Here is a 21,714-nt window from a genome sequence, read left to right on the forward strand (position 1 = left end):
AGCCCGACATGTTCTGCCGCCTCGTCCGGGGGTTTGAAAGTAATTCTTAGAGCCATCACCTTTGTTGTTCTTGTTATAATAGGCGTTACCACCTTTGTAGTTTCCATAACTCCCACCTTCAAACTTAAATTACCTCTATTCCTCAAACCAAACTTTGAAAAGTTTTTCATAAATAACTTTTTAGGATTGCTCACTATCTACGCTTTTTTTCACTTGTCCATTCATCATCTGTAGCATCGGAATCTGAATCAACTACAAATTTCTCTTTTGATTTCTTAACTTTTGAGACTTCTTCTTTTGCAACCAAGGCCAATGGATTTCAATTTGACTTCATTTCTCCAGTCACTTCAACTTCATGTGATTTTAAAATTCCAATCACTTGCGACAATGTGTAAGTTTTGAACTGTTCGTGAGCTTTAATGTAACATCCCGGTTTCCAGGTATGAGATTTATTCTTTATTAAGCAAGTTTCCCTTGGAACTCGACGTGTTGGAAGGTTTTGGGTCGCGCATCTTTTTGGACCAACTCGACGAGTTGGTGAGGAAAAACTCGACGAGTTGGAGGCTAGATGAGAACCCCTAAATTTTAGGGTTTGCACCCTATATAACATCCTTAAGTCCTTGAGGCTAATCTTTTATCAGCCTCCAAAACCTATTATCGTCTTTGTGAACCCTAATCTTCATTTCATCTCATATTATGAGTTAGTGTGGCATTTTGGAGCAAAAGATGGAGAAGATTGAGAGAATGAGGCAAGGATCTAGCAAGCTAAGCTCTCATCTTCAGTTTGGCACTCTTTTGGACCATTGTAAGTATTCAAGATCCGATTTTTATCTATCTACGTAGCTAGATCTTCAGTTTGGTCCCTTTTTCTCTTTATTCTTGGATGTTGACATGGATGGACTTAATAAAGTTTGCAACTTTATGAATCTCTAGGTCAAGGTGGCCTTATAGTGGGTTAGATCTGGTCTTTTGTCAAGCTTTGATGCCATACATGGAGTTTAGGTCATATTTCCCTTTTTGACCCATTTTGGTTTCAAGACATGCATTGGACATGCATGTCTATAAAGCACCAACCTTTGGGTCGTTTTTTAGGCTAGAAACTCTTCTGGAAAGGTTGGGTTCCAGATCTATAGGATTTTGTGCTTAATGGTTAAGCCTTTGAGTTTTCAAGCCTTGTGGAAGGGTAAAGTTGGAAAATTTATCCTTTTAGACACATTTAGAGTTCAGATTTGAGCCTTAGAGTCCCTGGAATCGAATAATCATCTGAATGTGTTAAGCTGGGGAAAACTTGGTGAGTTTTCAAGCCAACTCGGCGAGTTGGCTAGGGCTTTCCCCGACTTTCTGAGTACTATAGAACTCGACGAGTCCATAGGTGCACTCGACGAGTTGGGTCAACATGGACTGTTGACCTTGACCGTTGACTTTGACTTTGACCATGGTTGACCAAGCTGACCTTTGAGGGCATTTTGGGTATTTCGGGGTTTTAATGGAATTGGTCACATGGTGGTTGTAGGCATTTGAGTCAGGAGCTGAGATTCAGAGTTAGAGCTTATCAATTCAGCTACTTGTGAGGTGAGTTTTTCCTCACTATAGTTGCGGGTCGAAAGCACCAATGTCGGCCCTTGGATTGATATCCCGTTGTATATGTTATGCTATAGTGATCAGTTAGATCAGTATCCCGGTAGATAAGATGATGCTATGCTTAGAGATATATAAGATCTGTTTATTTGTTTGCTAGCTGGTTAGTAGTATGGTTATCTGTATTATGTGCACATGTGTGATTGGTGGCTGAGGCTTCACTACTTTGTGCGTAAGCCAACAGGTCGGACATTCCAACCCGATGGTTGAGGGCCTAGGGTATTCCATCCCGAGGATGATTGGACCCATAATATATTGGCATTCCAACCCGATGGTTGAGGGGCCTGGGGTATTCCAGGCCGATGGTTGATTGGACTCATAGTATGTTGGCATTCCAACCCGATGGTTGAGGGGCCTAGGGTATTCCAACCCGATGGTTGATTGGACCCATAGTATGTCGTTGTTATATTTGTGCTATTTGATATGCATTGGTATTTTGGGGGAACTCACTAAGCTTTGGGCTTACAATTTTGTATTATGTTTCAGGTACCTCATAGGATCGCGGCAAGGCGAAGGCATGAACGTGCACCTCCTCATGTTTTTGATTTTATGATTTTGGGATTTCTCTGATGTGAAACTTATTTTGAAAACAATTTGTAAACAATGATGGTTTTGGGTATTTTTAAAAGTTTAAAAATTTTATGAATGTTACAAGTTGGTATCAGAGCCTTAGTTTGAGTGAATTGGAGGAACACTCGTGTGAATCCAGTCTCAAACTAAGGGAAGATTTTCAAAAGATTTTTCAAACGGTTTTCAAAATAATCAAGGAGGATGTGATGTGTGTGATCAGTCGGAGCCAGTAAGTAGACCCTAAAATACCATACTGTTATTTGATATTGTGATATGTTAGAACAACATGCTAGTGATAGGCTAGGGATCTTCAGGAATTACATGATAGAATTGCCTGATTATATGATGCCTGATAGCCTAGGACCTTTCTTTTTTGGAATTGACATCATTACTGTAGTTGCTTAGTGTATGCATAATGGTTATATAAGATATTATTGATGGGTTTTTGAGCATTCTAACACTTCCTAAGTGTACATGCAACCCTAATAACCTTGAATCTATGTTTTCTCTATATACATGCAAATTTATTTTTCAAGGTTATTTCCTAACTAGCATGGCATGGGGATTACATAAAACATAAAAAACTAGTAGAAATACATACCTTGTTGTTGCTTGGATTCCTTCAAGACTTTGTGAGCCTAGCACCCCAAATGTTGTGCCTCAAATGCTTCACACAACACCACAAGACTTGGAATAACTTGAGAGAATGTCACTTAGCCTCAAAATCGGTTATGCCCTCTCTAGTAACACTAGGTCCACTAGCCCACCATTTTGCTAGCCATAGGGTTCCTTTTATAGTGTTGTCACAATTAGGGTTTACACATGAGCCCTTAATTGTCATGACTCTTGATTTCTCATAACCCATGGGTTTGTAACTCCCATGGACTATCCATGGAGCTCCATATGGTTATAACCAAACCCATAAACCATGGATCATTAATCCACCATAAAAGAATTGATGATTGTCATAATCAACCCTATATATTTAATTAGTCTCACTTTGATCACCAAATTAATACTAGATTAATACTTGATCAATACTAATTAAATAATACTATTATTAATATATTAGAACTTATAATATATTAATAATCATAAGTGCCTTATTCTCTCATTTAGTCTATCCAAGTATTGCAATGCCATGCAACCCAAATGGACCATGTCGGGTCGGGTCAAGTACATACCAAATAAAGTTATGGACTTAGACACTATATCCAACAGTCTCCCACTTGGATAAGTCTAATAACTATATTTGCAAATATGACTTCAAAATCCGACTAGCAATCGTAGCTCTTTCAAAGTCTCTCGGAACTGAGATGATGATGATACGCCATTTAAGATAAATGATCATATAATCCTCTGTTCTCATGATATCAGCCGGACAAACACATGGAACATGGTCTTACTTATTGTCCAACATTTGTTTCTCGATCTCTGATTTGTTTCGACATAGAACTAAATTGAACACATCAATTAGGTTCTGACCGGGCCCGGTACATAAGTCAAAACCAAATCATCGAGGGGCCCAGATATCGCTTCTATTTCTAGAAGGAACAGATAAACTTCGACTGATATGCTTGTACTAACTACTTGTTGAATTATTCACAAAGGCATGTTTTATAACATCGAGTTACCAATGCGTTTTCGTACAATCAATGAATAACCAACTCATAGTCAACAACTCATATCTCTAGGTTTGAAGATTCATATGATATTACCGTCTCACGATCACTCGAGATAAATTCCATGAAGTGATGCAAGTGAGCGTGGGTTGGATCCAATACTCAGCCCTTATGAGTACTCATGAATGTTGTAGCAACCATTGCATTGTCCAAAGCACTTTTAGACAAATCATACAAGCCAAATTCATGACAGTCTTAAATCAATACTTACTTCCAAAGTTTGACTGACTGTGGATGGTTTGAATAATAACATAATTATTCTGGAAGTAAAAACATGCAAAATTGAAACATAGTAAACAATCAACACAAGATAGTAACACCTTACTCATAAATAAATAACAACTTTTATTTATCATCAAATGTCAATTACATTTTACAAGTTTCAGGAATCTAATTATTGAAACTAATATCATCCTTCAGCCCAATGCGCCTCGCATGCTGTAAATGCTTAACCCTGCTCAGTCCCTTCGTGAAGGGATCTGCCAGGTTCTCATCTGATGATACCCTCTTAGCCACGAGGAGTCCTTCTTCTATTCGATGTCTGATGAAATGGTATTTTCTGTCAATGTGCCTAGATCTCCCGTGATCTCTTGGTTCCTTAGCCAAAGCAACCGCACTTTCGCTGTCACAGAAAATTTCCATTGGCTCTTTTATAGCTGGTACAACTCCAAGGTCTCCGATGAAGTTCTTTAGCCATATCGCCTCCTTAGCTGCTTCACTTGCTGCTATGTACTCTGATTCATAAGTAGAATCAGCTACTGTCTCCTGCTTGGAACTTTTCCAAGTAATTGCCCCTCCATTTAGGATAAAGACCCAGCCTGACTGAGAGCGGAAATTATCCCTATCAGTCTGGAAGCTAGCATCGCTATATCCTTCCACTCTCAAGTCATCACTGCCTCCGAGGGTAAGGACCCAATCCTTAGTCCTCCGCAGATACTTGAGAATGTTCTTTACCACTGTCCAGTGTGCCTTGCCAGGGTTCCCTTGATATCTACTGACCATGCTCAAAGCAAAGGCCACATCAGGGCGAGTACAAGTCATAGCATACATGATCGAGCCCACAGCGGAAGCATATGGTATATGACTCATTTCAGCTATCTCAGTCTCTGTACTCGGACTCTGAGTCTTACTCAGCTTGGCATTACTCTGGATTGGTAATTCTCCTTTCTTGGATTCTTGCATACTGAACCTCTTCAGCACCTTATCCAAGTAAGTACTTTGACTAAGTCCAATTAGTCTCTTACTCCTATCTCTTAATATCCTTATCCCTAGGATATAGGCAGCTTCCCCAAGGTCCTTCATAGCGAAACACTTCCCAAGCCAGGACTTAACCTCCTGCAAGGTTGGGATGTCGTTTCCTATGAGAAGTATGTCATCCACATACAACACCAAGAAGCTAACTATGCTCCCACTAGCCCTGACATACACACAAGACTCATCCTCACTCCTAGAAAAGCCAAACTCTTTGACTTTCTCATCAAAGCAAAGATTCCATCTGCGAGATGCTTGTTTCAATCCATAAATGGATTTATCAAGCTTACACACTCTATTAGGGTATCTTGTATCGACAAAACCCTCTGGTTGAGCCATGTAAACATCCTCAGCCAACTTTCCATTAAGGAAAGCGGTTTTGACATCCATTTGCCATATTTCATAATCATGAAATGCAGCTATGGCTAACAATACTCTAATAGACTTAATCTTAGCTACTGGTGAGAAGGTCTCATCATCGTCAACTCCCGGAGTTTAAGTAAAGCCCTTCGCAACTAGTCGCGCTTTGTAAGTATGTACCTTCCCATCCATGTCAGTCTTCTTCTTAAAGATCCATTTGCACCCAACTGTCTTACGACCTGGTACATTGTCAACCAAGTTCCAAACTTGATTGTCATACATGGACTGAATCTCGCTGTCCATAGCCTCCTTCCATTTAGCAGACTCAGGGCCTGCCATGGCTTCCCTGTAGTTATTAGGTTCATCCAAATCTATTAGTGTACTATCACTAATAAACGTATCACCTTCAGTGGTGATGTGATAACCATAATAAAAATCAGGTGCGTTCCTCACCCTAGTGGAACGTCTTGGAGGTACAGACTCATCTATCGGATCAACAGGAGTTTCCTCCTCAGGTTGTTCGATAGCATTTGAGGTTCCTTCACCACTTGACTCTTGAAGCTCTTCAAGGTCAATTTGCCTCCCACTGTCCCCTTGGCTTATGAATTCTCTCTCACGAAAGACTCCTCTTCTTGCTACAAAGACCACATTATCACTGGGTTTGTAGAAGAGGTAACCAAAGGATCTCTGTGGGTAGCCGATGAAAATACACCTCTCACTTCCAGGTTCAAGCTTATCATGAGTCTCACGCCTCACGAAAGCTTCACAACCCCAAATCTTGATGTGGTCCAAATTGGGAACTTTCCCAGTCCACATCTCGTGAGGTGTTTTGGCAACCTTTTTAGTAGGGACTAGATTAAGGATATGGGCGGCAGTCTCTAAGGCATACCCCCAGAAAGAGATTAGTAACGAAGCTCGACTCATCATGGAACGAACCATATCCAGCAAGGTTCGATTGCGCCTTTCAGCTACACCATTCAACTGTGGTGTTCTGGGAGGTGTCAATTGTGAGACAATCCCACATTCCTTAAGATAGTCAAGGAACTCAATGCTAAGATACTCTCCTCCCCGATCGGATCGGAGCATCTTGATGTTCCTGCCCAATTGATTCTCCACTTCCTGCTTAAACTCTTTGAACTTTTCAAAGGTTTCTGACTTATGCTTGATTAAGTAAATATATCCATATCTACTGTAATCATCAGTAAAAGTCACATAATAGCGATTAGCATCCCTTGTAGCAACTCTGAAGGGCCCACACACATCCGTGTGTACAAGGTCCAACAAATCTTCACCCCTATCACAAGTACCTGTGAAGGGTGACTTTGTCATTTTTCCAAGTAAACAAGACTCGCAACTATCACCTGACTTGAGGTCAAATGATTCCAAGACTCCAACCTTTTGGAGTTGGCCTATGCGCTTCTTGTTAACATGTCCAAGACGACAATGCCACAAGGATGCTTTATCCAAGCTATCTGAAGAATCAATATACAACACATTATTTCCTAGATTGTCTACAACATTCACGGCTTCATATACACCATCACAAGGTAATGCTTTAAAGTAAAATACATCATTGTAATAAACATTAATAGCACCATTTTTATTATCAAATGAAAATGAAAAACCTTGTCTGTACAAGCCATGAAAAGAAATAATATTTCTCGCCATTTCGGGCGAGTAACAACACTTATTCAAATCTAACATTAACCCATTATTAAGCAATAAAGAATAAACTCCTATCTTGGTAACAGGTGATGCTTTCCTGTTGCCCATGACTAAGTTTATCTTCCCATGCTCCACTTGCTCACTTCTTCTTAGTGCCTGCAAATCAGTACAAATGTGAATACCACACCCTGTATCAAGCACCCAAGAATTAGCATTAGATGAGTTGTTAGACAATATTGTGTAAATACCTGCATGGGTGGGTTTAACCTTCCCATCCTTTAGATCTTGCAGATATTTGGGGCAGCTTCGCTTGAAGTGTCCCTTTTCCTGGCAATAGAAGCATTGTGCTTCCTTTGGGTTTGAAGAAGGAGTAATGGGACCTTTCTTTGTCCCACTTGAAGAGGAACCATCAAGAGTCTTACCCTTGGTACCCTTCGAAGGGCTTTTCCTCTTCTTACCCTTTCCCTGCCCAATAGCCAGAACAGGGGCTGTTGAAGGAGTAGAAGTAGCAACCGCTTTACCCTTAAGGCCATTTTCAGCTGTCCTTAAGAGTCCTTGAAGTTTGCTAAGTGTGACTTCCTCCTTGTTCATATGATAAGTCATACGAAACTGATCATAACTTGGAGGTAAGGAATGGAGAATGATGTCAATCGCCATTTCCTCAGGAAAGTCAACATTTAGCTTCAGCAACCGGTCAACGAACCTTTGCATCTTCTGCAAGTGACCGGTGATGGGTTCACCATCCTTCATCCTTGCGGTTATCATGGAGGAGATGATTTCATACCTCTCCTGACGCGCGCTCTGATGGTACCTTTCCATCAGATCCAGGTGCATCTCATAGGGGTAGAAATCTTCATAGGATTTTTGAAGTTCAGGAGTCATGGTGGCCATCATGATGCATGCTACTTTAGTAGCATCCTTTTCATGTGCAACAAACTCCGCAAACTCTTCAGGAGTAGCAGTGGCTTCACTCACAACCTTAAGCTCCCTATCGAGGACATATTCTTTGTCCTCATAGCGGGTAATCATTCTGATGTTTCTGATCCACTCATTGAAATTGGATCCATCAAAGATGACCTTACCACACAAGTTCATAAGGGAAAAGGAGCCTGTTGGGTTTGAGCTAGAAGCATTGTTGGAAGACATCTGAAAGGAAAGAAAGACAAGTTTCATTAGATTAGGAATCCTTAATAATTCACCCAAATGAAATATTAAGGCTAGGATCCAACAAACTATTTATAGTTGGAAGAGGGATGCCGTAATCCATACTATAAAATATTTGAAGGTAGGTAAATGACGATTTACCAATTTCCACCATAAGAACGAAATATTTTCTTATTAGGTTTTATTGGTTTTGAAACTCCTAGATCTTTTGAGATACATTGAACTTTTCAATGGCATGTTTGAATCTCGATTGTGCCCTCTCAAGTTTGTGACTGGGATGCCGAGGATCACAAACAAGGTGTGAATAACCATACAAATTGACTTGGTACCCTCAACAATATTACCTAATCGATGTGCCGGTTAACCACACACGCTCCACCGATCTATAATAAAGTCAAGTTACCCTTTGCCACTCTTACTAGTCCATGTTAGTGTGCCGGTTAACCACACACGCTCCACTAACGACTTGGTAAGGTACAAAGTGTAATTTTATGGGCTAGCACCAATTTCACATTTTCCTAAAGTAACTAAGATTGGGAATTTATAATGTATAGTTACTTTATAATTCATTATACTTTTAACAAGTATTTAAAGTCATATCCTACCCGTTCGGCTAACGACCCTCCACCGATCAAGGAAGCGGTGGGTGAGAGTGGACACCCATTAAGTCACCATTTTATAGGCAACAACCTTATACCCCCCTTATAGACCGGCTTCGTGAATGAGGCCTACTAACGGTAAGAATGACATATTCTTATACATATCTATATAATAAAATTATAATAATAGTATAAGTGTTGATTTTTAAACTTTTTAAAAATCTAAGGTTTAATTTGGAATTAAAGTAATAAAGTGTAAGACTTTTCAAATTCCAAAACTTGAGGGCAAGATTTGAAACTATTCCAAGTCTCTTTAATTTGTAACTTATGAGTTTTAATGGTTCATAAAAATGAAGACTCTTCATTTTGTGAAACCTCTTTAGTTCTTTAATCACAATTAAAAGAAGTGACTTTTGGTTATCCATAACTTGAGGACAAGTTATGGACACCATCATTGCCATTAAGATCATGAATTAAACACACATGGTGGTTACACATAATTCCTATGATCTTCTAAAAACTCATAAGAACACAAATTCATGTCAAGCAATCTCAAGAAATCATATAAACATATACAATACTTGAAAATTGATAAAAGTCATGTAAAATGGGTTAACATAATCATTATCATTTTGAAAAACAGATTTTACAAGTCCAAAACAGATTGGGATAATGATCTTAATCCATTTCCAGCAACAAAACTCGAAAAAACTGCCCAGCACGCTCCTACTCGCCGAGTGCACTATTCTACTCGGCGAGTAGAATGAATTTGTTCATGGACTCGGTGAGTCCTCCCCATGGACTCGGCGAGTCCAGTCGTCAGAATGCAGAATTTTCGGTTTTTAAGCAGTTTTGCATCAAGTATATAGAAAACAATCCTAGGCTTTGATACCACTGATGGGTTTTTGAGCATTCTAACACTTCCTAAGTGTACATGCAACCCTAATAACCTTGAATCTATGTTTTCTCTATATACATGCAAATTTATTTTTCAAGGTTATTTCCTAACTAGCATGGCATGGGGATTACATAAAACATAAAAAACTAGTAGAAATACATACCTTGTTGTTGCTTGGATTCCTTCAAGACTTTGTGAGCCTAGCACCCCAAATGTTGTGCCTCAAATGCTTCACACAACACCACAAGACTTGGAATAACTTGAGAGAATGTCACTTAGCCTCAAAATCGGTTATGCCCTCTCTAGTAACACTAGGTCCACTAGCCCACCATTTTGCTAGCCATAGGGTTCCTTTTATAGTGTTGTCACAATTAGGGTTTACACATGAGCCCTTAATTGTCATGACTCTTGATTTCTCATGACCCATGGGTTTGTAACTCCCATGGACTATCCATGGAGCTCCATATGGTTATAACCAAACCCATAAACCATGGATCATTAATCCACCATAAAAGAATTGATGATTGTCATAATCAACCCTATATATTTAATTAGTCTCACTTTGATCACCAAATTAATACTAGATTAATACTTGATCAATACTAATTAAATAATACTATTATTAATATATTAGAACTTATAATATATTAATAATCATAAGTGCCTTATTCTCTCATTTAGTCTATCCAAGTATTGCAATGCCATGCAACCCAAATGGACCATGCCGGGTCGGGTCAAGTACATACCAAATAAAGTTATGGACTTAGACACTATATCCAACAATTATAGCATGAGAATGTTTGGTTTGGCCTTATTTCCTGTTCTTGTTTGATGAAGGGCTTAGGGTAGGATCAGATATTTGAAAGTCTATAGGGTCCAGTGTTATGTATGACTAGCATACACGAGTGTTGCAGGGTTGGTGGAAATTTCATGGTTAAGTCGTGTGGGGTTAGTCAGGCAGTCGTGAGATGTTTAGCCTTTCCTCTAGGGAGTGAGGATTGAGTGTTCGTCTTTGCTTATGAGTATTGTTAGGGGGTTGTAATGATCCTTGAGACAAATACAGGTAGGTGTGGAAGGTAGTATGGGCCCGTACTATTGAAAGCACAGGACCCGTATGCGTAGCAAGGAAGTCACAACCCCTAGGGCTTCGTTGGGAGTTGGTTCCCCGTTTTGGTATATGGATTATATGATATCTTCTTGGTGTATTTTCAGTATGGTGACTACGAGACGAGTTGAGATCGGGTCCGGATCGGGATCAGGAGCCGACAGACAGGGTGAGCCGGTATTGTCATAGGACCGCGTCAGGGAGATCATTCTCAAGGAGGTGGTTGATATTGTCTGGGGTCAGATTTCGAAGATGTTCGGGTCTATCAAGACCGCGATTATGGAGTTCTTTGATGATCTCTATGCAACCATTACTGAGACGGCTGCTGCTGCAGCCTCCGCAGCCATGGCGGCTGCAGGTGTTGGGACAGGGTGGGTCTTTCTGTATCAGGACTTCGATAATATGAAGCCCCCGACTTTCGATGGATTCCAGGACCCGATCATAGCCATGAAGTGGCTATCTGATGTGGAGGGATGTTTCTTCACTTGTTCATGCCATACTGACCAAAAGGTCAGGTGCGCGCTGAACCTTCTGAGGTCCGGAGCGAAGGATTGGTGGAGCATCGCTACTAGTTCTTATTATGTTGAGCAGAGAGATGTTGTGTCTTGGGAGTAGTTTTCTGAGATGTTCCGCTCCCGATATGTTCTGTTGGTAGAGCGGGAGAGGTTAGCACATGAGTATCTGGATTTGAGACAGGGTTCTGAGACAATGACGGTGACCACCAAGATGTTCACGGAGAGAGCTATGTTCTGCCCTGATTTTGCTGCATCTGAGCAGGCTCAGATGACCCGTTACTTGAGCATGCTCAAGACGGAGATCAGTCAGTTTGTTTCTACACAGCGCTACAGTTCATTGTTAGATATGCAGGAGGCCACCAGGAGGCATGATATTGAGATTGAGTTGTAGACTCGGGAGTCGAGACCGGCCCCGGTGCAGTCGCAGCCGGTGCCGAAGCGGTTTAGGGCCGCTGACTCCAGGTCGGGGAGTCAGAGGGGTCACACTTGTAGGAAGTGCAGCAAGGTTCATGATGGTGTTTGTAGGTCTTCTTCGGGTTGCCACAAATGTGGCAAGCAGTGCCACATTGTGAGGGATTCCCGACAGCAGACTCCAGCTTCTGGCATCAGACTTTGTTATCATTGTGATTAGGTGGGCCATATGAAGGCCCAGTGTCCCTTGTTAGCCGCTAAGCTGGCGCAGGCTCCAGCGCCGGCTACTGTGAGGATCACTGATGAGAGTCAAGGTAGGGCGGAGCCCCCGAGGGCTAGAGGTCGCGCTTTCCAGCTCACTGCCGAGGAGGCCAGGGACAGCACCAGATGTTGTGACTGGTATGTTTCTATACCTTATCTTATTGATTGTGTTTGTTTTATGCTGATATGTTTGTACCTCTGTTAGGTACGTTCTTAGTGAACTCCTTTCCTGCTCTTGTGTTGTTTGACTCGGGTGCGAGTCGGTCCTTCGTTTCTCGGTCTTTTAGTAGGGAGTTTGCTTTGCCCATAGGGAGTTGGAGTGTTCGTTGCAAGTTTCTATCGCCAACAAACACGGTATTTCTGCTTCTTCAGTTTATCAGGGTTGCGTTCTGGTGATTTTTGGGGTATCCTTTCCGATCAATTTGATTCCTATTCCCATGGGAGATGTCTGTACGATTGTGGGTATGGACTGGATGACCCATTTCGGTGCCATGATCGACTGTGAGGGTCAGCGTATGGTAGTTCGAACCCCAAGTGGGGGAGAACTGGTTATTTATGGGGAGGGCACCAGAATGGGTTCAGGGTTTTGTTCGGCAGCCAGGGCTCGACAGTATATTCGGCACGGGTGTGCAGGTTATTTGGCTTATGTAGTGGATACGCAGGTTGTGGATCAGGTGTCGGTTGCTGATGTTCCGGTTGTTAGGGAGTTCGTTGATGTATTCCCGGAGGAGCTACTCGGTGTGCCTCCTGAGAGGCAGGTCGAGTTCAGGATCGACCTTGTGCCAGGTGCGGCCCCTATTGCCAAGGCGCTGTACCGATTGGCACCGCCTGAAATACAGGAGTTATCATCTCAGCTGCAGGACCTGCTAGGCAAATAGTTCATCCGTCCGAGTAGTTCTACGTGGGAGGGCACCGGTTTTATTCGTCAAGAAGAAGGATGGTTCACACCGGATGTGCATTGATTACCGGGAGTTGAACAAGCCAAATGTGAAGAACCGTTATCCCCTTCTGCGGATTGATGATCTCTTTGATCAGTTGCATGGAGCATCTTGGCTCTACAAGATAGATCTGAGGTCTGGGTACCATCAGGTCAGTGTGAGGGAGGAGGACGTGGAGAAGATCGTGTTCTTAACTCGTTATGGGTATTACGAGTTTGTGGTGATGTCGTTCGGGCTCACCAATGCACCTGCAATGTTTATGGATATGATGAATCGGGTATGCAAGCCGATGCTTGACCGTTCAATTATCATGTTTATTAATGATATCTTGGTATATTCCAATACTAGAGATCAACACGAGGAGCATCTTAAAGAGCTTCTGGGGGTTTTGAGGTGAGAACGGTTTTATGCTAAGTTCTCGAACTGCGAGTTTTGGTTACGAGAGGTTCAGTTCCTTGGACACCTCGTTAACCAGGATGGGATTTTGGTCGATCCGGCCAAGAGTGAGGCAGTTATGCAGTGGGAGGTTCCGAAATCTCCTCGGATATCAGGAGCTTTTTAGGTTTGGCAAGGTACTACCAGAGATTTATTCAGGATTTCTCCAAGATTGCAGTACCCCTCACTAGTCTGACGAGGAAGGGGGTGGATTTTCGGTGGGTCCCTGATCAGCAGACAACATTTGAGACCCTTCGGCAGAGGCTTTGCGAGGCCCTAGTTTTGACCCTCCCGGAGGGAATCGAGGATTTTGTGGTTTTCTGTGATGCGTCCATCACCGGGTTGGGAGCAATTCTCATGCAGAGAGGGCAAGTGATAGCTTATGCGTCGCGACAGTTGATACCGCATGAGACGAGGTATCCCACGCATGATCTTGAGTTAGGGGCAGTGGTTTCCGCCCTCAAGATTTGGAGGCATTACCTTTATGGGGTCCGTTGTACCATCTACACGAGTCACAAGAGTCTGAGGCATATTATGGATCAGCCAAACCTGAACATGGGGCAGCGCAGGTGGCTGGACGTAGTCAAGGATTATGATTGCGAGATCCTTTACCATCCGGGAAAGTGAATGTAGTGGCGGATACCCTGAGCCGCAAGTCGGCTGGATCTTCTATTCCGATGTCATGTATGAGTATATTTGTGGATTCTACGCTTGTGGGTTTGATTAGGGAGGCTCATACTGAGGGTATTCGAGAGGAGAATTGGAAGATTGAGAGGATCAAGGGTGAGATTACCAGATTTGTTCCGGACAGTCGTGGTTTGTTGACCAGTTGTCGTCAGGTTTGGGTCCCTATGTCTGGTGGGGTCAGACAGATTGTGCTCGAGGAGGCTCATAAGTCTCACTTTTCTATCCATTCGGGGGCCACTAAGATGTATCAGGATCTGAGGTTGAGTTATTGGTGGCCGTGCATGAAGAAGGAGATCACCTGGTACGTCGAGAGGTGCTTGACCTGCAGGATGGTCAAGGCCGAGCATCAGAGGCCGCATAGCAAGCTGCAGCCTCTGGAGGTTCCCATGTGGAAATGGGAGCAGATTTCGATGGATTTCATTACCAAGTTGCCGAGGACGGCAAAGGGTTTTGATGTTATTTGGGTCATCCTAGATCGATTGACCAAGAGTGCCCACTTTCTGGCAATTCGGGAGAGCTCATCGACCGAGAAGTTGGTCGATGTGTATATTCACGAGATCGTTGCTCGCCATGGGGTTCTGGTCTCTATTGTTTCAGACCGTGATGTTCGGTTCACCTCCCGATTTTGGCAGAAGTTTCATAAGGAACTGGGCACGAGGCTGCATTTCAGTACAACTTATCATCCACAAACCGAAGACCAGAGTGAGTGGACCATTCAGACTCTCGAGGATATGTTGTGAGCAAGCGGTATTGATTTTGGTGGGAGCTGGGACTCTTACCTACCTCTTGCAGAGTTCTCCTACAACAATAGCTTCCATTCTAGCATTGGTGCTCCGCCTTTTGAGCTCCTGTATGGACAGAGATGTCGCACCCCAGTCTGTTAGGGTGAGGTTGGTCACAGAGTCATGGGTCTGACTGAGGTGGTTCTGAAGACTACAGAGATGATTCAGCAAAGCAGGCAGAGATTGCAGACCGCTTAAAGTCAGCAGAAGAGCTATGCCGACCGGCGCCGATCTGAGTTGGAGTTTTAGGTCGGTGACACGGTGTTGCTGAAGGTCTCACCATGGAAAGGTGTGATCCGTTTCAGGAAGAAGGGGAAGTTGGGCCCCCGATATATTGGACCATTCCATATTGTTGCCAGGGTTGGCAAGTTTGCTTATAGATTGGATTTTTCGGAGAAGCTCAGTCAGATTCATAGCACTTTCCATGTTTCGCAGCTGCGAAAGTACGTATTGGACGAGGATGCAGTAGTATCATTGGATGATATTCAGGTTGATGAGCGCCTGAACTCGACGTGTTGGAAGGTTTTGGGCCACGCATCTTTTTGGACCAGCTCGACGAGTTGGTGAGGAAAAACTCGACGAGTTGGAGGCTGGATGAGAAACCCTAAATTTTAGGGTTTGCACCATATATAACCTCCTAAAGTCTTTGAGGATGATCTTTTATCAGCCTCCAAACCTTATTATCGGCTTTGTGAACCCTAATCTTTATTTCATCTCATATTGTAAGTTAGTGTGGCATTTTGGAGCAAAAGAATGAGAAGATTGAGAGAAGGAGGCAAAGATCTAGCAAGTTAAGCTCTCATCTTCAGTTTGGCACTCTTTTAGACCATTGTAAGTATTCAAGATCCGATTTTTATCTATCTACGTAGCTAGATCTTGAGTTTGGTCCCTTTTTCTCCTTATTCTTGGATGTTAACATGGATGGACTTCATAAAGTTTGCAACTTTATGAATCTCCAGGTCAAGGTGGCCTTATAGTGGGTTGGATCTGGTCTTTTGTCAAGCTTTGATGTCATACATGGAGTTTAGGTCATATTTCCCCCTTTTGACCCATTTTGGGTTCAAGACATGCATTAGACATGCATGTCTATAAAGAACCAATCTTTAGGTCGTTTTTGAGGCTAGAATCTCTTTTGGAAAGGTTGGGTTCCAGATCTCTAGGATTTTGTGCTTAATGGTTAAGCATTTGAGTTTTCAAGCCTTGTGGAAGGGTTTTTGAGCTTTTGGAGTAGTCCCAAAGGATAAATTTGGAAACTTTATCCTTTTAGACACACATTTGGAGTTCAGATCTGAGCCTTAGAGTCCCTGGAATCGAAGAATCATCTTAATGTGTTAAGCTGGGGAAAACTCGGCGAGTTGGCTAGGGTTTTCCCCGACTTTCTTAGTATTGTAGAACTCGACGAGTCCATAGGTGCAATCGACGAGTTGGGTCAACATGGACTGTTGACCTTGACCGTTGACTTTGACTTTGACCATGGTTGACCAAGCTGATCTTTGAGGGCATTTTGGGTATTTTAGGGTTTTAATGGAATTGGTCACATGGTGGTTGTAGGCATTTGAGTCGGGAACTGAGATTCAGAGTTAGAGCTTATCAGTTCAGCTACTTTTGAGGTGAGTTTTTCCTCACTATACTTGCGGGTCGAATGCACCAATACCGACCCTTGGATTGATATCCCATTGTATATGTTATGCTATAGTGATCAGTTAGATCAGTATCCCGGTAGATAGGATGATGCTATGCTTAGAGATTTGTAAGATCTGTTTATTTGTTTGCTAGATGGTTAGTAGTATGGTTATTTGTATTATGTGCACATGGGTGATTGGTGGCTAAGGCTTCACTGCTTTGTGTGTAAGCCAACATGTCGGGGCATTCCAACCCGATGGTTGAGGGCCTAGGGTATTCCATCCCGAGGATGATTGGACCCATAGTATATTGGCATTCCAACCCGCTGGTTGAGGGGCCTGGGGTATTCCAAGCCGATGGTTGATTGGACCCATAGTATGTTGGCATTCCAACCTGATGGTTGAGGGGCCTGGGGTATTCCAACCCGACGGTTGATTGGACCCAGAGTATGATGTTGTTATATTTGTGCTATTTGATATGCATTGGTATTTTGGGGGAACTCACTAAGCTTTGGGCTTACAATTTTGGATTATGTTTCAGGTACCTCAGAGGACCGCGACAAGGCGAAGGCGTGATCGTGCACCTCCTCATGTTTTTGATTTTACGATTTTGGGATTTCTCTGATGTGAAACTTATTTTGATAACAATTTGTAAACAATGATGGTTTTGGGTATTTTTAAAAGTTTAAAAATTTTATGAATTTTGTAAATGTTACATTTAATCTTTGAAGCAATCGACTTCCATTTAGGACAAAGTCCTTGCAAAAATGCCACCTTCTTCTCTATTGGTTGACGTTCCAAATAATACGTCATAAGCCGACTCAACATATGATTGTACCTTTCAGATACCTGATCAATACTTTCACCACTCTTTTTTTTGAATGAACCAAACTCCAAAAGTTATGAAGTTTGAATAGAATGAAGTTGACCATCATCACCAGAATACAACTATTTCAAATGCTTCCAAATATCATTAGCAGTTTTACTTGAACTCACTAATCTAAATGTATTCGGAGTAAGTGTGAAACGAATCTATCTCTTCATTTTCAAGTCATTTTCAAGTTTCTCTTTCTCTTCAAGGAGTCATATCAGTATACTTTTCATAAAGTCTTTCATAACTTGTAAGAGAGTAAACATATTCCTTTGTATTCGAGAATGGATGTGGACCTTCAGTTATTGATTTCCAAATGTAAGAACCATGCTTCTCAATACCAGTAATGTAATCTTCAAAATGAAGTACCCACACTTCATAATCATCAGGGATGAGAGTTGAAACTCGGGTATTAGACCAAATACTGCTTGACAGATTAAACACAACAATATAAGGGTCTTATTTTGCCATGATTTCAATGAAAAAGAATAGTAGATCAAATCAATGAGTAAAATATGAAATTCAAATCAAAATGAGTTTTCGAACAAGAATTTCTAGATCAAAATGCAAATAAATTGCAAATGCGGAAGGGATCTAGAAAAATCAAAGATGGCAAACGAAGAACTCGACGAACACAAGAGAATTCAACGATTTGAATTAAACTTAAAGATTCCTGCTTTGATACCACTTGTAGGATCGATTTACTGATTTGAAATGTAAGAAATCATGTTAATTTGAATGCAAGAAATGATAACACGAGAAGGTAAATAATTTCCTAATTTGATTTAGAGTAAGAAAGGTCGATTACAACTTTTGAGTGTAAAAACTAGCAAAAACTTACTTTACCTTCTAACTAACATCCCTATTTATAAGTTGACAAAAAGGAGTCAATTAGAGAATAACCATTAAGGTCGTGACAACTAAGCAGTGACAAACTGTATAAAAGTTAAGCAAAAAGTCACTTTGAAACCTAAAGTGTTTATATTTCGAAACCTAATAAACTATCAGAACATTACAATGAAGATTAAGATATTATGATAATAGCTTTTGCAACAGACGAGACACAACATACAAAACTATGAGACCTAACAAATGAGTTGTTATTTCTTTATTTCATGATTTTATGATTGTTGACAAATTTAAGTTTATGCTTTGTGTTTTGTTGTCACTGCACTTGGTAAAAAAAAGTTGTATTCACAATAACATAATCATACCTATATAAGAGAAAATGATATCAATGCTCCATTTTGTCATGTAGGATTATATAGGATATATAGTTAGATTTAAAGTCTATATATTAAGTTTTATTGTATCGCTATGTTTCAAATTTAATATAATTTGTGAACATGTATGTAGAGATGTATTTTTAGGTTTTAAGTTTACAATTATTTCAATTAGGTGGGATCTTCTAATCCAAATTCGATCTTACGATCACCGTTTTATAAAAAAAAAAAAAACAGTTTTAGGTAAAATCTTGATTTTTACAACTTGGTTTGAATTTAAACACATTAATTATCATAGTGCTTGCATAATAACTAGTGTTAGATTTGTGGTGATTTTTTTAACAAGAACAAATGGTTTCCCATATTATGCTCAAATGGAGGAGATTAAGTAGTTACATTATTTATGTGGTTATTATTCAAATGGAGGAGATAAAGTAGTTACATTATTTAACTGGTTTGTCGGTTGTACGTTTCCATTGTAAATGATTTAACTAGTGTAACCAGGGACGACATATTGTTAAAAATAATATCATTGAAAGGTCGATACATTGTAGCCACACAAGCAAAAACATGTTCTAGAATCTAGATCATCGCAATTGCTACCAACAGATATGAATTTCAGAGTCTACAACGACGATTACCATTATAGGGCAGCTCATTTAAATATGCACAATGTACCAGGTATCAAACAATTTTCCCTTAATAACAAATGTATGTACACAATATCACGAGATACAAACTCAAGCACATACATACAGAATATATAACAATGGCCTTGTATCAAATTAATAGTAACGATTGTACAAAAGATGTGCATACAGAAAGAGTACTATTTTCCTATATATATTTCAGTAGTTGCTGATTACACACTTACAAAACAATCTCAGATTAACAAACTTTTACTTTTCACTTCGTTTCAATTGTACATAATTTTCTATATATCTTTTATGCCTTCCCTCGTCTCCTAAAACAACTCCATTATGTATTCTACACAAATGCTACAACTTTGACTATTCTGCATCCAAATTAAGCCCGTTTTTATTTTCTTTTACACTTCAACTATTCACATTTTTCTTGCAAGATCAAAGATTGATATTACTATCGATCGTACCGATTTCCTGACATTTTCGGTGACATTACAAATACCTCTGTACCCAAAATCTTGATTTACGAACCTTTGTCAAAAATAAAGATGATATGAAAAGAAAGGGTGGGGTACGTGGGCATATTAATTTGTTCTAGAAATCAAGATGAGGTATTGAAGAAACATTGGGAAAAAAACCCTCCAAATCCCATTCTCCAATTCTGAAGCTTTCTCCTGGCCAATGATTTCCAAAGCCAACCACCTCCTCCACTTTCATATTTCCATCACTACCCCCATTGAAATGGTGATTAACATGGGTTGATTTTTTATCCAACGCATGATGATGAACAGTAGCATTAACATCCCCTTCAATCACTCTGTTGATCACTGCAGGGTTAGTAATGCCATTTTCCATTCCAAACATGTTGGGTACTTCAACATAATCCCCACATCCGGAGCTGTTCAAGAAACTTGATCCACCATTTGTGTCACAGTTGCTGTTATCAATAATCAATGGTGGCAAATGACCAATATAGTCATGACCCTCCATGAGCATAGGGGGATTATTATGCATTGATAATGATCTATTCTGCGATGTCAAACATGAGTCGATGCACATGGTCATGATCTCATAGTCATGGATCGACATGAACATACCATCCCCTCCTGTAATACCTGTGCTTGCGTCTAAAGACAACTCGCCAATACTATTATCTGTCGAGGTCGTGGAGGCGTCACTCATGTTGGTCTTCAACCTTTTCTTTATTGTTGAGTTCCAGAAATTTTTTATTTCGTTATCTGTCCTTCCTGGAAGACGTGCAGCTATTTGTGACCACCTGAATTTGCACAAATAAACACAAGTTAATAATGTTGTTAATTAAAATGTGATCATATATGCATAACTACAAAACCAAGATGGAAGGGGGAACATGTATATACATATATCTACGTACCTATTGCCAAGAATCGAATGCAAATGAAGAATCATGTCTTGTTCTTCGGGAGAAAATGAGCCACGCTTGAGATCGGGTCTCAAGTAATTGATCCAACGAAGGCGGCAACTCTTTCCACATCTTTGAAGCCCAGCATTCCTGGCTATATCGGTCCAACAACCTTGTCCATTCTTCAACATATAATCGATCAACTTCTGGTCTTCTTCAGGTGACCATAACCCCTTTCGAACCTTCAACATTATTCCCTTGCTAACAGCATTATCACTACAAACTTTTTCTCTCCCAGTTTGGTCTGGCTTTCTCATTGCAGGAGATTTATGTACTTAATTACTATACGTTTTGATCCCCAGACAACAGAACACCAAAGTTAAGTTTTTTGTTGAGAGAATAAGAATACATATGTTTATGTTGATGTATAGATATATACGGATACTATTCTATGAAGAGAGAGGAAAGGTGACGGTTGGTGTTCTTGTCTTTGACTCAAGCTTGTCTTTTTTTGATGCATTTATCTTCACTCACAAGGTAATCATCATATGTATATGAGAATTGATACATACCATATTGCTTCCACTTCACATAATGATCTCTCTCTCTCTCTCTCTCTCTCTCTCTCTCTCTCTCTCTCTCTCTCTCTCTCTCTCTCTCTCTCTCTCCTGGCTGTGTGGGTGTCAGAGGAGGTCCACCTACAGCCCGTTTTCTACTCTAACCTATAGATTAGCAACACCTCCATCTCTGTCTCTCTCCTGGTTAAACCCCACAAACATTACTTTGATCATCACCATTGCCGCTTGAAGAAGCCATCGTGTGTGTTCTGAGTTTGTCCGCGTTGGCTGAACACGTGTACTTTTCGTGCAGTGTGGAGTCTTAATTTGTTAACAATGCCACAAAATGGAAGATAATTATACATGAATGTTTTTTTATGGAAGTAGTTGAGACTACGAGACAAAAGGGAAAATTATGTCCGAGTTTAATTCGAGGTAAACCACTTCCTAAGCAA

The 21,714-nt window shown here is 40.8% G+C and overlaps 1 protein-coding gene across 1 annotated transcript; it reads right to left on the reverse strand.

Moving 5' to 3' along the window:
- Window positions 1–19,540: 19,540 nt before the first annotated feature.
- On the reverse strand, window positions 19,541–21,090 carry LOC145109774 (transcription factor MYB83-like). Its single transcript, XM_079046938.1, has 2 exons — window positions 20,715–21,090; window positions 19,541–20,597 (listed from the first exon to the last, which is right to left on the reverse strand). Exons 1-2 carry the CDS (start codon window positions 21,017–21,019, stop codon window positions 19,916–19,918), a joined length of 987 nt encoding a protein of 328 aa, XP_078903064.1. The 5' UTR covers window positions 21,020–21,090; the 3' UTR covers window positions 19,541–19,915.
- Between the last annotated feature and the right edge of the window lie 624 nt (window positions 21,091–21,714).

The sequence above is a fragment of the Lactuca virosa genome, chromosome 4 (genome assembly GCF_052849685.1).
Source record: "Lactuca virosa cultivar CGN04683 chromosome 4, Lactuca_virosa_CGN04683_v6, whole genome shotgun sequence".
NCBI lineage: Eukaryota > Viridiplantae > Streptophyta > Magnoliopsida > Asterales > Asteraceae > Lactuca > Lactuca virosa.